Source organism: Delphinus delphis, chromosome 20 (genome assembly GCF_949987515.2).
Source record: "Delphinus delphis chromosome 20, mDelDel1.2, whole genome shotgun sequence".
NCBI classification, from domain to species: Eukaryota; Metazoa; Chordata; class Mammalia; order Artiodactyla; family Delphinidae; genus Delphinus; species Delphinus delphis.
The window spans coordinates 55,186,775-55,203,128 of NC_082702.1; the positions used below are offsets into that span (position 1 = coordinate 55,186,775).

The window sequence follows — 16,354 nt, forward strand, 5'->3', positions numbered from 1 at the left end:
GCTTTACTGGTTGTCATTCTTCAGATCAGTTCTCAGTTTATTTTTCTGGTATCAGCTCAAGGGCCATCTCGTAAGTCTACACTCTTCTGATTTAAGAGTCTCACAAGTAGTGCATTAGAAATGAAAGTACCTCCTAATAGAAAGGTTGGTTGGTGCCCCACTCTTGTGCCTTTGGTACCTGAGTTTTACATATAGCTGCCTGCCTTTCTCTTTCTCTTTCTCCCTCTCTCTCTCTCTCTTCCTCTCTTTTTCTGATGGTACAGTTTTGTTTCCCCATTTGTACTTGTTTTATGAAGAAATGCTGGCATGCCCGTGCTCTTTTGTGACAAGTAGTCTTTAAAGTTTCGAAAGATTCACCATGACAGCTGCAAACTTATGTTCTCATTGGCGCTACTGTGAAAAAAACCTTAAATGTTAATTGAATAATATTAGCGGTATTCCTGCTGTAAGGAACTGAATGTAGGAAAAAATGCGCATTTAAGATCGCACAAAATAGAGGGGTTCATGTTACAGACCTGTTACTGTGAACGAGCTGGCTGGGGTGGGAAGGGAGGGGTCCCATGAATACCATGCCGGCCCCCCCCCCCCCCCCCCCCCCCCGCCTCCTGGGGCTTTAGTCCCATGAGGTGCACTGGTTGCAGGGAAGCGGTGGGGACAGCTTTTCAGACCATTTTCTCAACTTAGTCTCCTCACTGTTCACAAAAATAGAACTTTATCATTATTGTGAGTACAAGTCAAAAATACTCATTTCTGTGGTTTAAAATATGTTGAATAAAGCTGGATATCTGTATAAATTACAAGTTGCAAGCCATGGGCCTTGTGAACTAGAACTAGCACCGCCCAAGAACATGTAATCCATGGCTCTGGGGGGAAGTTTTGATGGCCTTTTGGTCTAATGAGTTAGTCTGCATTGTTTAATTGTTCTTGCATAAGCATGATGGTATCCTTTGCTCTGGATATAAGCAATACATGTTAAATTTTATTATATTCATTTAAATTTAGTCAGGGCCACTCAACTTGTGAATTTATTTGGTGTTCTGATAATTGTCAAGAGGGTTTCTGGTGTTCCTCTTCTTTTGTGTCTCTCCTATTTTAGACAGTTCATAACTCCAGAGGAGTGAGGCAGTTGCCTCTTTTGAGAGACTTTCATTGTTAAAATATATACCCTTTCTATTTTTTTTGAAAACATCAATTTTTTTCTTGTGATAGGACTTGGGGGGGGGATAGAATTTGAAAATGACATTTAATTCTGGAGTTTTCAGAGATTCTTGCCTGATGTTATACAAAACTTCTCTCGATATTTAAATAGTAATTCCCCTCAAGTGGCTGCCGAGATGTGTGTATTTATTTGAGACCCTGGAGAGTAGGCCTTCTGGGTAGATCTGATAATTGGATAAGGAATAACATACTTATCAAATTAAGCATTGCAGCAGTCAGCACGTGGAGAAAGTTGTGCAGTGTGTAAGCTGCATGGTTTATGAAGTGCCGTGACTGGTTTGATCCTTACGGCAACTCTGTAATGTATTGTTATTAGCATCATTTTACAGATGAATAAAGTGAGACTCAAGAGGTTGTGGGACTTCCCTGGTGGCTCAGTGGTTAAGAATCTGCCTGCCAATACAGGGGACATAGGTTTGAACCCTGGTCGGGGAAGATCCCACATGCTGCGGAGCAGCTAAGCCCGTGCACAACTACTGAGCCTGCGCTCTAAAGCCCACGAGCCACAACTACTGACCCCGCGTGCCAAAACTGAAGCCCATGCACCTAGAGCCCGTGCTCCACAACAAGAGAAGCCACCACAATGAGAAGCCCGCGCACCGCAAGGAAGAGTAGCCCCCGCTCGCCACAACTAGAGAAAGCCCGCGTGTAGCAACAAAGACCCAATGCAGCCAAAAATAAATGAATCAATAAATAAATTTTTAAAAAAAGTTTAAAAAAAGAGGTTGTGATGTGAAGTCGCATGGCTCTTAAATGAGCTATCAGGGACTTAAGAGCACGTCTTTGGACTTCTATCCTTTGCCTTTTCTACCTGGCCGAACTGATAAAGGCCTGATGTTTCACAGTGTGACTTCCCCATGGTAGTTCCTCAGTGAAGGTTCATGGAATGGGCAAATGAATGAAATAAAGGTTTACATGTTTAAAGATATTAATGTGTTAGTAATTACTAAGGGTTGCTAATCTGCTACTAATTATTAATTACAAGATTTTGTGTAGAGTGCATTTTGGTGAAAGTTCTTACTGATTTTATTTTTAATTAATTTATTTTTGGCTGCGTTGGGTCTTCGTTTCTGCGTGCAGGCTTTCGCTAGTTGCGGCGAGCGGGGGCTACTCTTCGTTGCGGTGCGCGGGCTTCTCATTGCTGTGGCTTCTCATTGTGGAGCATGGGCTCTAGGCACGAGGGCTTCAGTCGTGTGGCTTGCGGGCTCTAGAGCACAGGCTCAGTAGCTGTGGCGCATGGGCTTAGTTGCTCCAAGGCATGTGGGAATTTCCCAGACCAGGGCTCGAACCCGTGTCCCCTGCATTGGCAGGTGGATTCTTAACCACTGCGCCACCAGGGAAGTCCCACTGATTTTATTTTTAAATACAGAATAAAGACTTGCAATTTCTGAAACAGAAATATTTAAAGTAAAAAGTATGTCCTTCTCTTCCTCCCTGATCCCTGGTCCTCACCTTGATGTCTGTCTTCTGTGCCTTTTTGTGTTTGGGCATTGTTGTTTTTGTCCCCTTGTCTCATAATGCGGTCTCTTCTAACCAGGTAGGCACTGAGGTGGAGTTTTGGAGCTAGTCTTGTTTCTAAAACTGTTGAACGCATCTATTCAAGTATAGGAAGTGTTCTTATTTTTACCAAATTTTGCCAGGGGATGGAGCAGATGTTCTGGAGGTTAAAGTGGTTCCCTGGGACCCGTGTACTGAGAACTGTAGAAGTGCTGTAGAAATTTATGACTATTAAAATGCCCAGACCATTATTTTAAAAAGAAATGATATTTTGAAGATGTTCAACCCCTTAATTATAGCAGCCATGCTGTTCAGTTTCTGTATTGTAAAAAAAAATGTCTGATTCAAAATTGAATTCTTGTCTCTTGGTCAACTCTGCACTAAAGATTACTGAGAGGACAAGCCTTTCGTTAGTTGGAGAGGTTGATAGGTCATCAACCCTAGTGCATAGTGGGGAATTGGGTAATGAACCTGGGTTTTCCCCATCTTCTCCAAAATCAGGCTTTGTTCACCTCTCTCTTTGTGTTTTTGTTTATTTATTTATCATTATTTATCTTTTTTTTTTTTTTTTGCCACGCCATGATCTTAGTTCCCTTACCAGGGATCGAATCTGTGCCCCCTGCAGTGGAAGTGTGGAGTCTTAACCACTGGACTGCCAGGGAAGTCCCTCCCACTTTGTTTTTATCAAAGTACTGCAATGGCAAAAGACAGAAAAAAATCCAAAAAAACTCTCCGATTTCTCATGTCAGGTCCTCTCCCCAGAAACCATATTCAACTACTTCTAATAAAGTGCAAAGTCAGGTCTTTTGGGGTTGCATTCTGTGTCCTTTGGAATTAATTTGTAGGATACCAGACACCTTTATTCAGAACTACATATGAAGGACTTTATATCTTTTGTAATTGTTCAAACAGAAAATTTTGGTGGCCAGGCATTAGCAGCATAGAGCTGAAAAGAGTGTTTCTGTGCTTTAGAAGTTCACAGGGTAGTGGGAGAGGGAAACAGGCTAATTGGAAAATACTGTTTTAGGGTGTTAATTCCTGTAACAGAGGTGTGAACAATACAGTCAAAAACTTTCATTCATTCATTCATTCATTCATTCAGCAGGTAGTTATTGAGTGGCTACTGTGTACCAGGCACTGAGGATGGAGTGATGAGCAGAGACGGGCATTGTTCCTCTTACCAGGGAGCTTACTGTCTAGTGAGGGAGACAGACGCTAATCAGATAATCACAGTAATGCCTGTGTCATTCCAAGCTGAGGACTGAGTCAGGAGGGAGGGCACAGGGTCTGTCGGCGTGGCCCTGGGAAGTCAAGGATGGGCTCCCGGAAGCCGCGCCTTGGCTGATACCCAGCCAGAGACGGCTCTGCAGCTGGAGGGTGTGGGGAGCCCCTGAGAACTCAGAACGCTGGGTGCTGAGGTGCGGGTGGCCAGCCTTACCCCGGGGAGAGTGTGGAGGAGGGCGGCATGCGCTCACACTCTGCCTGCCCTGCAGAACCGTCCAAGTGGGCTCACGGGGGCCTCCCACGAGCCACCGTGGGGAGGGTGCCGTGGAGGTGGGGAGGAGTGGCAGCGTCATGTGGATTGGACAAGGGGGAGCATCAGGGGAAGCTGGGAAGACGACTCTCCTAGAAAGGCGACATTTGAGCAGAGAAGCACAAGGACAGGGTGTGGCGGGAAAGCATGCAGAGGAACAAAGTCTCAAAGCCTGCGGTACGCCGGAGCACGTGGGCTTGATGGGTGACTGGCGTGTAGGGTGAGGGGCCGGGACCGAAGTCAGGAGGGGCAAGGGACCTTGCGAGTCCAGCCTAGACGGCGTCTGCCCTTGTCAGCAGGTGGGCATCTGTGGGAAAGCATGGGTTCGAGGAAGTGGGTCGTCCCGCTCTCTGTTAGCGTTGCTAAGGGAGATGGCTGTGCAGAGGCCCGCTTGGGGTCCTGCATGGGGTGGCAAGGGTGTGTCCCTCTTCCGACTCTCCTCCAGATCTCAGAGTGTTCACTCTGCTCACCTCAGCACCTCAAGCATCTTAAATCTCAAAACTTTGAGGGGGGAAAAATTAGGACATTCTTTTGGGGTCATCTGAGGCAGATTAATGCAAGGCAAATAGCCCTTGAATATCCTCTGATAGTTGGATAGAGCCGTTAGGTGAAGGTCATTTGGGGACATTATTCCCTTTCTGTTTCGGGGGGGCACCTTTAAAACAAGCACTAGGTACTTGATTATGCTCCTAGAAAATAGAGAAAATATTAGGAAAAGCATCACCCCTGGTAACTCACGACTCTGGGATGAAGTTTGTTAATATTCTGAAATGCTTCCCTTTGGTACTCTTTGTAGTACATTTTAGACGTTTGGGATCCTTTTATGTAATAGTGTGTTTTAAGTTGTGATCCTTGGTCATGGTCTTCTCTCATCAGGTCACCTGGCATCCTGGTGGCCATCCAGACACACTAAGTAGGGACTCCTAATTAGGCCCCCAAGTCTGTGTTTCCCTCAGCCCCCCAGGGCCTCAGCCATATGCAGGTGTCAGAGCCTCCGCATAGTTTCTTTTAAGATTAATTAATTAATGAATGAATTTTGGGGGCTGTGTTGGGTCTTCGTTGGTGCATGCGGGCTTTCTCTAGTTGCGGCGAGTGGGGCTACTCTTCATTGTGGTGTGCGGGCTTCAGTAGTTGTGGCTCGCGGGCTCAGTAGTTGTGTCTCACGGGCTCTAGAGCACAGGCTCAGTAGTTGTGGTGCACGGGCCTAGTTGCTCTGCGGCATGTGGGATCTTCCCGGACCAGGGCTCGCATCCGTGTCCCCTGCGCTGGCAGGCGGATTCTTGACCACTGCGTCACCAGGGAAGTCTCCCTCCACATAGTTTTGTTTACAGCCTTTTCCCTTAAGCTGCTGAGCACTTTTCCATGAATAGGATTAACTAAATCTTATTTTGCACATTTAAAAACTTTTCCAGTCTAGGTTAGGTATGAACAACAACAAAAGATACAGGTTTGTGGCTCTCTGAGAGATATTAATTTTAGCACTGAGTAGAGTGAATCGAGGAGCCTGAAAATGTTGCCGTTTGAAGACCTGCCGTACTGGGTCTTCAGAATGAGAGTTCAGTGTTGTTTGAAGTTCAGTAACTAACTCATTGACTAATTCCTTCTCAACAAACATGTATCCAGCTCTTGCTCTGTGTTGAGGCCTGTGTTGGGGTTCATAAGCTGCAAAACACAATTACAAATACACACACACACACACACGAACATTATGTGTTGGGGTTCATAAGCTGCAAAACACAATTACAAATACACACACACACACACACACACACGAACATTATGTTCCCCGTAGCCACGAGAGACTGCTGTGCTCCGTGCGGTGAGATGGGGCCCTTGTGGACGGTGTGAGGGCAGCACAGACTCGGCCACAGCGCGATTTAACTGTGCCCGTCTGATGTCCCAGCGAGATGGAACAGAGTTCCTGATTCATCCGGAAGCCCATTTGTGGTCAAGATCTCTTTGGGGATTTGAGCATTAAGCCAATTTGCTGCCGGAAGCTCTTGCTGCCTTCTTTTGGTTGCTCCTCATGGATTTGTCAGCTTAGAAGTTCTTGTCTCCAGTTTGTCACAAATTGGTGTTAAAATAATCACTCTTGGTTCCGTCTTGGTTCTTACTGAATTCTTGGCTTTTCCATGCCACACTACACAGTGTGAGTTAAGTGCCAGGAGCACAAACTTCCTTTTTCATCTGTGACTAGAGTTCTATTCAGTGAGAACGAGCTAAGAGATAGCTTAAAAAAAAAAAAAATCTTAAAAAGCGTTCTCTTCAGTTTTGGCTGGAAGTTTACTGGCTGTAAATTGAACTTCACACGCAGTGACACTGTAGCAATATCCTAGCCATGACTAGTCCTGGACACAGAGTTGCTGCAGCTCAGTTTGGAAAGAGTTTGCCTCTCACCCACTGACACATGTTGAAAAATGAGTTTCTTTTCTTTTTAAGGTGGACAGAAAGTAAAATACGTTGCCAATTTGTTTCTTTGCCATTGATTTCTTTTTGGTTGAAAACAGATCTGAGTTAGCTTCCTCCCGCCCACGTATGTCGTGCACAGTGAGCCTGGAGGGTCCTGTGGACTTTGATTCTGGGGGTGCTGTGTCTTTCCTCCCTGGTCAGTCAGCCCTTCCTGGAGGCCTGCAGCCTGCTGGCCCCGAATGGGCCAAGTGCCTGAGTGGCGGAAGGACAGCATGGCCCTGCCTGGCGGAGGGCACAGTACACAGACAGTCATCTGGCAGGTGTTCAGGATAGGAGCACAGGGGCCCGGGAGGGGCCTGGGGCTCAGGAAGGCTTTCTTGAGCGCTGAGGGGTCTGCTTGCCCTCTAGTGGCCCCCCTGTCGGGCACAGCATCCTGTCCTGCCTGTGGGAGCAGCTGGCTGGCTGTCAGGTTCAGGACGGCACGAGGGTTTGTTTTGGTGTTTCCAGTTCTAGGAATGAAGATCAGGATGACGGTGTGCAGAACCACACGGGACAGCTTTGCCCTCCCTAGAAATACCTTTATAGTAATGAGAGCTGATGCAGAAGAGGTGGGCTGCTCCTGAGGTATTCAGATTGGTTGTAATTCTTGGATTAAGAATGCAGGTGACCTCTAAGTTTCCTTTAAGGGTTTCACGACTCTCTTTATCTCTGTTGTGTAGTTTCTTGAATCCAGGTGACTGATCTGTGTATCAGCTAATAAGCTGTTTTGTTTCATTCTTTGGGCTGTTTCTCAACAGGTGTAGCTGAGATCAGAGGACCGTTACTGATGTAAATAAAATGCCTTCACCATAGCTTTCCCAGTCCCAGTTAGTGGTCCATAGCATTGATCCTTTGTTGGCCTGCTCTGAACAAATGCCGTTATCCCCAAATTCAAGAACCACAGAGCTGTCTACCTTCCAAGGTGGAGAGACCAAATGTGTGTCAGCGGTGAGTGTGGAAAGAGGACTTTTCCATTGGCTTGCCTCAGTTATTTTTTGTGTTCGCCACCTTTGTCACCTTAGATATCTCAGCCAATGTCATCGTTTGTCCACTGGTTATTTATTTACTTTTAATAAATAAATAATTATTTATTTATTTTTTGCGGTACGCGGGCCTCTCAGTGCTGTGGCCTCTCCCGCTGCGGAGCACAGGCTCCGGACGTGCAGGCTCAGCGGCTGTGGCTCACGGGCCCAGCCGCTCCGCGGCATGTGGGATCCTCCCGGACCGGGGCACGAACCCGCATTCCTTGCATCGGCAGGTGGACTCTCAAACCACTGCGCCACCAGGGAAGCCCTAAATATTTATTTTATTATTTTGTTTTATTTACTTATTTTTGGCTGCGTTGGGTCTTCGTTGCTGCCATGGGCTTTCTCTAGTTTCAGCAAGCGGGGGCTACTCTTCATTGAGGTGTGTGGGCTTCTCATTGCGGTGGCTTCTCTTGTTGCGGAGCACGGGCTCTAGGCGCGCGGCCGGGCTTCGGTAGCTGTGGCACGTGGGCTCTAGAGCACAGGCTCAGTAGTTGTGGCGTATGGGCATATTTTCTCCGTGGCATGTGGGATCTTCCCAGACCAGGGCTCGAACCCATGTCCCCTGCATTGGCAGGTGCATTCTCAATCACTGTGCCACCAGGGAAGCCCCATCCACTGGTTATTTTTTGAGCTCAGCTAAGTGCCACAAAAATGAGTACAAATAAGTCCTCTCTACCCGAGACCCTCTGCTGCAGCATGCCCCGCCTCAGTCCACGAGCTTGCTGCCTGGCCCTGGGCAGCTTTCGGTGTGGGTGATGTCTTCTCAGGATGGCCTGCCTCCCTGGCCTCTTTAAAATACAGCCTCCTGAACCCTCACCACCTTCTTGCCTTGCTTTCTCTTCACAGCACCTACCGCCTTCTGATACCCTGTATCTAATATCCTAACATAGTTATTTTGTTCATTTTCTCTCTCCCTACTAGAATGTAAGATTAACGAGGGCAAGGATTTCTTTTGTCCACTTATACATTCCCCGGGCCTAGAATGTAGTAAGTGCTCAAAAATATTATTGATAAATAAATTAATGAAAGATATAACACCGTCGGTATATTCAGGAAGTCCATGGTTGAATGTGGGAAAGAGTCTCATCAACTGTTGAAATCCAGAGTGAGTAACTCATCAGTTTGTTAGGAAAGTAGTTCCCGAAGAGGAGACTTTGGAACTGAGTTCTGTAATGTGAGGAGAAGCCAGTGGCGCCCCTGCTGTTGGGAGAGAAGGCGCTCTGGGCAAGAGACCCTGTGTGGATGGCCCTGAGCCTGCAGTTCTGGGCGGGGATGGGGGGCGCAGCCCTGGGGCCTCTTGCGAGCTCTGCTGGAGCCTTTTGTCTTGAAAGTTCTCGGGGGCCTTGCAGGCCTGTTCCTAGGGAGCAGAGCAATCAGGTTCACATTTTAGAGAAAGCAGTGTGGTGGCTGCATGTGGTTTGGAGAGTGAAGGATGAGTCGGGGGCAGGAAGACCAGTTAGACACTCTGATCCAGTTGAGAAGTGCTGAAGGCCTCAACTCAGCCTGGGGCAGGGGGTGGAGGAAGCGAAGGCCTTGGGATGAGCAGTTGGCACGGGATGCATAGGGAACAAGGCAGCTTCTTTGTAATGTATTTGTGATAATGCATTTTCTTTTTTAATAACCTAGGACTATGCTGTATGTTGTTTAGTATTTTTTCCCCATTTCTTGTATTGTAAACACTCTTGATTATTAAACATTTTTCTTCAATGTTATTTTTAAGTGCTGTGGAGTATCCACAAGTTATATTTTATGCACGCTAAAAACGGTGATGTTTGGCCTTTTTGGGCTCCATTTATTAGCTGTTTCTCACTGTGAGTGGATGATCTTATTTCCCAGAGATAGTTAAAGCACAGTATTGTAAAGTGAAAGATGAACATCTTTAATTCATTGGTTACTTGGAGACAGAATGGGAGATACATTTTGCTTAGTAATATTAAGGAAATGATTAGTGGTAAATTAAAACATGAAGTTTTTTTATGTTTTTATTTTTAAACTACATACTGATTTGATCAAAAGCAAGTTACACTATGAAATATTTGCAGAAGATTGAGGAAGATCTTTTTATGTAATATTTGTCAGTCAGCTGGCTCATGTTTGCTGAAGGCTGGTTTAGCTACTGCTCGTAGCTGCTCAGGAAGGCAGCCAGAGGGTTCTGACCCTGTGTACGTAGTGGGTGACTCAGCAGGTGACTGAGGCAGAGGGAACCACTGGGTTAGGTTCTGAGATGTGTGATGTGTTGAACTAGGTGCTGCACATGTCAGGTTCTGCAGGGGGAATTCAGGGAGTGAAGGAAGTGGGCAATGAGTGACGTTGAAAATGAATAGGATTTGGGCAAATGGAGAGAAAGGAGGAGGGCATTCCATGTGGGAGGGTGAGTAGGACTTAGGTTTCAGATTAACTTTTTTTTTTTTTGCCTTTTGAGTGATCTTACTTGGTATGAATCTCCTGGATCACGCACTCCACTTCTGTCTCAGGATACTTTTGATAACAAGTAAAAGAAAGCTCAGCTCTAACTGGCTTACACCATAAACTAGAGATTTACTGGCTCATGGCACTAGAAATTCTGTAGGTAGGTCAGGCTTCAAGGTTGGTTTGATTCATCAGTTCAGTGACATCTTTGAAGACCTGGTTTCTCTTCACTTGTGTTGTATCGCTATTATCCTAAGCCTAGTTTTCTCCCCAATGGCGAAATGGCTACAGTAGTTGCGGGCTTCACATTTGTGCCCAGCACACAAAGTGGCGCACGAGAGTGTGTGTGTGTGTCCCGGAATTCTTGGCAGTGCCCTGAGCTTTGTGCCCTCTGGGTCACCCTGAACCAAGTGCTCTGGGCTACAGGGGTGGCGTGCCGTGCTGGCTCCCCTCTGGAGTGGGGGGTTTCAGCCTTCTGAACTGGGTGACCATTATCCAACAGGGGAGGAAGAGAATGAACATTGGGAGGATGGCCGCAAAGTCCTTTACCTGACGCTTCATCCCTCCCCACCCTTGTTCCAGGTTTCTCGTTTCCTCCTGGGCTCTTCAGACTTTCAGACTCTGTCCTTTCTCCTTGGCAGGTCATCCTGGACTGTCTGATGGTTTCTTATTGTATCTTATAGTCTTCCTTACTTTTTTTTTTTTTTTTTTCCTTCGGTACGCGGGCCTCTCACTGTTGTGGCCTCTCCCATTGCGGAGCACAGGCTCTGGATGCGCAGGCTCAGCGGCCATGGCTCACGGGCCCAGCCGCTCCGCGGCATGTGGGATCTTCCCGGACCGGGGCACGAACCCGTGTCCCCTGCATTGGCAGGCAGACTCTCAACCACTGCGCCACCAGGGAAGCCCCCCCCCCCTTTTTTTTTTAGTAATCTTATTATTGAGGTATGTTCTGTGTTCAGAAAGGTTCTGCTCTTGCCTTTGACTCACTGAGATCCTGTTCTCTGGATCTCAGGTGTGGGTGTATGGGATGTCAGGATGCATCACTTAATTAGAATGCTTATTTCAATTCATGCAGTTGCTACTGTTTTTACCAGATAAAAAGTTTTGAACATTTTGATGAGATTGTGCCAGGAGTTGGGGTATATAATTCAAGATAATCTTCAAGGTTTCTCATCTAGAAGATTGGAAGAACAGTGAAGTTTGCTATTGGCATAAGTGTAAAACCTGGTTTTCAGAAAATAATGGACCTTTTGATTTTAAGGTTAAACTAGAACATAACAGTGGAAGAGCCTAGGGGCTGGCAGCTTGAAATACGGAACTGGAGTATAGTTGGGCAATCCAAGTTGAAGATGTGGGTTTGGAATTCATCAGCATACTTGAAGCTGAGAATAGGTGAGCTGCTTAGTGGGGGAATATCCAGGTGCCATCCCAGAGGAGAGAGAATGGTTAAAGAAACAGGACCAAGTCTTGTAGAGTTACGGAATCCCCTGAAGGTAAAATTATTATGAAAAGTGCGTGTGAGAGAGATCTTATTACTAATCAAGTGCTTGATGGATTGACTAGCTTAAGGAGGTAGAATGATCTTGGTTTAGATTGGGAGGTCATTTTTGAAAAAGCAGAATGTTGGAGGTGAAAGATTTCACTGAGTGAAAAGAGCAAATGGGAAATGAGTTCAGTTACAAAGAAGTGTCTGTGGAAAAGACATTTCTGAAAAGTTGCATTGGAGAGGAATTTTTCTATCAAATTATTTCTAGCTTAGTTGCATTATAGTTTTTCTTCTGATTGTTTGCCTTTAACTTGTTAATGATAAATAAATCCTTAAAAGCACTAAAATCGTTCCCATTTTAAAAACATTTGCTCTGGTTGGTCTTCATCAAGCAGTGGGTCCTCCTGTAGAGTGAACAGTCATCTCAAATTGTTTTATAGTTTCTTCTGTCTGGTTTGGGGGCATACTTGAGTGTCGAAATAGCTCTGCTGGCCCTCCCTCCAGTTGTCTGCTTAGTTTCTCCCATCCCTGAATCGCTGGGTGTGGGAATGCCCCTGTGTTCAGTGATTCTGAACCCTGACTGCACATCAGAGTCACACAGGAAGCCTGCCTCCCACCATTGAACCCAGAATTGTGGCCTGAGGATCCTCAGGTGATTCTAAGGTATAGTCAAGGCTGAGAAGCACTGCTTGAGGCCTTTGTCCTGCACAGCTGACCCTGTTCCCCTGCTTGGTGAGCTCTTCCTGGGGTTGGTTTTCTGCCTTTATATGAAAAACAGAGTATTGTGAGTTGATTGGGGGAAAAAATTTCTTTTCTAGGATACCGAAGTCCTGAGCTTCACATACTTAACATAAGGGAGACTTTCTGGAAAGTCTTGAGTTTCATTTTTCTTTTTTTTTTAATTAAATTTATTTACTTATTTATTTGGTTGTGCTGGGTCTTAGTTGTGGCAGGCTGGCTCCTTAGTTGTGGCTCTCGGGCTTTGTGGTTGTGACGTGTGAACTCTTAGTTGCGGCATGCATGTGGGATCTAGTTCCTTGAGCAGGGATTGAACCTGGGCCCCCTGCCTTGGGAGCGGAGAGTCTTAACCACTTTGCCACCAGGGAAGTCCCAAGTTTCATTTTTCTAGTAAAAGATTTTTAATCGTTAACAGTGAACTTACGTAATTCAAGAATGGAGTGCAGTCTGTTGTTTTGGCTGGTAAAGTAAATGTACCTCCGTAATTACAGTCTTCGGAGGCTATTTTTCAACAGGCCATCAGGTGGAGGTTAAATTGAGAAAGTAAGCAGTGGACTGCTTCCTCAGTAGGCATGGTGGTCCTCATGCCCTCAGCACCTGCTTTTGCATTCTTTTATTTTCAGCAGATAGTAATTTTGCAGCTTTTACTGCTTCAACCAACTCTTCTAACTTTGGTTTTCATTAACAACCAAAGTAATTCATGAAAGGGAATATTCTCTATACTTCCTCCTTAAAATTGGAAGGAGAGGGGTGTGTGTAACCGCTAACATGAGTCCTTTTTCGTAGTCATCTCTAGATTTTCCAAGGTGTTTGAAGAGACCATTGGCAGTGACCATTAGATTAGAAGAAAATAATGTAGGTAGTCACACTTTGTTTTTCCTGGATGTCTTTTAATGCGTACCTCTGGTTTAGTGGTGCACTCTCCTTTCTGGCAGGTGGCCTTCAGTAGCCAAGCTTTTGTTGGTTTGGTTCCAGCATATTTCATTAAGTGAAAAGTCCTGCAGAACAGATGGATTTAGCAGGTTTCTGCTCATGGAGCAGTCTGTTTAGTGCAACACTAGTTTCCATTCAGCGTTGTGGGCAGTTATTGTCTGCCTGTAGTGTGGAGTTTGAGTAGGTGGTCAGGGGATCTAGACAGTTATAAAGGCCAAGCCAGTCATGAACCATCTGAGGTTGGAGGCTTAAAGGAGCCTGTTACAATGATAACAGGCAGCGCAGTACAAATGCATGCCTACTAGTTTAGGTGGTGTTGTGTAGCACTAGTTAGAGTCTTTGAACCAAGGAACATGAAATCTTAAAAAAAAAAAGTCCTGATGTGTGAATATTTATAGAGTACTTAAGAATTCTACTTATGTAAATGAAAAATCAATATTATGGTCTTTGGTCTTCAAGGGTTGTTTTTATAATACAGCTGCCTCATCCACCTTATTTTTAGATGTGCATCTAATTAAAGTCAGCCATATAGGTATAGGTATAGGTATAATTTAATACAATAAACGTACCAATTTTACGCTTGCAGTTTGAGTTTTGACAAATGTATATACCAGGGTAACTGTCACCATGGTAAAGATATAGAACATTTTCATTGCCCAGAAATTTCCCTCATGCCCCTTCACCATGAATCCCCATCCCTTAGCCAGGCAATTACTGTCACTGTCCATTACTGCTTTCTGTCACTATAGGCTAAGTTTCTGTTTTCTGGAATTTTCTTTATGTGGAATTATATAGAGAGTACTCTTCTATCTGCCTTCTTTCACTCAGCATAACGTTTTTGATATTTGCCCATGTTGTGGGAGTTCCTTCCTTTCCAGTGCTGAGTAATAGTCCATTGTATGGATGGACCACAGTTTATCTCTTCACCTCTTGACAGACATTTGTTGTTCCAGTGTTGACTATTATGAATGAAGTTGTTGACTACATTCATGTGCAAGTCTTTGTGTGGACATATGTTTTCATTTCTCATGGTTAAAATACCTAGAAGTAGAATGGTTGTATGTCATAGGGCAGGTATGTGTTTTATTTTGTAAGAAGCTGCCAAGATTTCTGAAGTGGTGACATCCTCTCCCGTCTGCAGCAGCAGTGCCTAACTCCCCTTCTGCAGCCTCATCGACACTTGGTACTGTCAGTCTTCTTAATTTTACTGTGCCTCAGTTTTAAAGGAAAGAATTTTTGTCCACAGGAACATGAGTCACATCTATGACAGAAAAGTGAATCTGTCTGCAAATAGGGAGTTCTTAGTGAAGTACGGTTTTATTTATTTTTTTAATGCATTTATTTATTTTATTTTTGGCTGTGTTGGGTTTTCGTTGCTGCGCTTGGGCTTTCTCTAGTTGTGGTGAGCGAGGGATGCTCTTCGTTGCAGTGCGCGGGCTTCTCATTGCGGTGCTTCTTTTATTGTGGAGCACAGGCTCTAGGTGCACGGGCTTCAGTAGTTGTGGCATGCGGACCAGGGCTCGAACCCATGTCCCCTGCATTGGCAGGCGGATTCTTAACCACTGTGCCACCAGGGAAGCCTGAAATACGTTTTTTTTTAAAAAGAAATTTTGTTTATTTATTTATTTTTGGTTGCATTGGGTGTTCGTTGCTGTGTGCAGGCTTTCTCTAGTTGTGGCGAGCGGGGGCTACTCTTTGTTGCGGTGCGAGGGCTTCTCATTGGGGTGGCTTCTCTTGTTGCGGGGCACGGGCTCTAGGTGCACAGGCTTCATTAATTGTGGCACACAGACTCAGTAGTTGTGGCACACGGGCTTATTTGCTCTGTGGCATGTGGGGTCTTCCCAGACCAGGGCTCGAACCCGTGTCCCCTGCATTGGCAGGCGGATTCTTAACCACTGTGCCGCCAGGAAAGTCCCCTGAAGTATGTTTTTACAAAGAAATTTAAGTAGGAAAGAGGGGGCAAGAAAGACTAGAGAATGCCTCCTTCATGCTGGACACAGGAGACTTATTTGGTGGTCAGGCATGTAGGGATGGGGAGTAAAAATGGACTTTCAAAAGGTTGACCTGCCCTGATGCACATCCATGGTTTGTTTTGCCCTTTTTTTTTCCCCTTCAAGATTTAACATTTTGGAAGTTGATTTTTCTTTAGTTTGGGAGACCACGTGATAATTGTGAATTATTTTTCTCTAGGTCAGAATAGGTATCCTCTTATTAATGTTTTCTGCAAAGCTTTAATTCTGTTTTCTTGATTATGTTTAAGTGTTACTTTTAAAAATTAAATGTTATATCGTGACTATATTAAAAGTTTATGTTTAAAAATGAAAATTGTGCCCCTGCTGGCGCATCTCTGGCGATAGTAAAAACAGGAGAATAAGAAACAATGAGTAGTTCAGTTGGAGTTTTGTTGCCTGCTGACATCTGGGAGTGGAACTGTTGCTGTAGAGCAGTAGAACTGGAGGTCATCGTTCCTCAGCCCTGGAACTTGTATTTGTTGTGGGCTTTGCTTTTCTTCCTCCTCTACCTGAATTTTTTCAACAGAACTCTTGAGCGCCTGCTATAAGCCAAGTACTGCATTAACTGCAGGCGATGGAAAGATGAATTGAACTTGGTGTCTGTTCCTTTTTTAAAACCAGCTTTATTGAGGCATTATATATGTGCAGTGAATTTCATTCATTTAATGTATATAGTTTGATGAGTTTTGACAGATGTTTCTTTTTTATTGGTGTTCTGCTTTTCCCCTTCCCATCCCTTCCATTTCCTTCCTAGATTAGCACCAAGGTGATTGTAATGGATATGAAGATAGGTGGAATTTTGAACTTCTTTCTACTAGGGCCATCCCAGATAACAAGCACTGACTCCCTAACTTATCAGCTCTGTTGCATGTGATAAAAAGTCTGCATACCAAGTTATTGTATAATGAGGGCTGTTCAGTAATAGTTTAGAGCAAAACAAGTTAAAATTTAACTGGCATTGTGTAATGTACAATAGGCCTTGAAAGTTGGTAAAAGTGGATTTCTGTTAAGTGAATCACGTTTTCTAATTTGGAGAATGCAGTCTGTGCAA

General features: G+C 44.9%; 1 protein-coding gene across 3 annotated transcripts in view; it reads left to right on the forward strand.

The window, feature by feature from the left end:
* Positions 1-16,354, forward strand: part of USP10 (ubiquitin specific peptidase 10) — a 69,615-nt gene that overhangs the window by 4,578 nt on the left and 48,683 nt on the right. Inside the window, exon 1 of one of the 3 annotated variants that reach the window (XR_011246312.1) lies at positions 7,795-8,104. The exons of 1 other annotated variant lie outside the window; for it this stretch is intronic. Coding sequence is in view for 1 of the 2 variants with exons in the window: in XM_059999571.1 (XP_059855554.1) it covers positions 7,904-8,104 (201 nt within the window). In the remaining variant the exon portion in view is untranslated. Of the gene's footprint in view, positions 1-7,794; positions 8,105-16,354 lie in introns of those variants that run through there. One more of the 3 variants, XM_059999571.1, reaches the window with a different exon arrangement.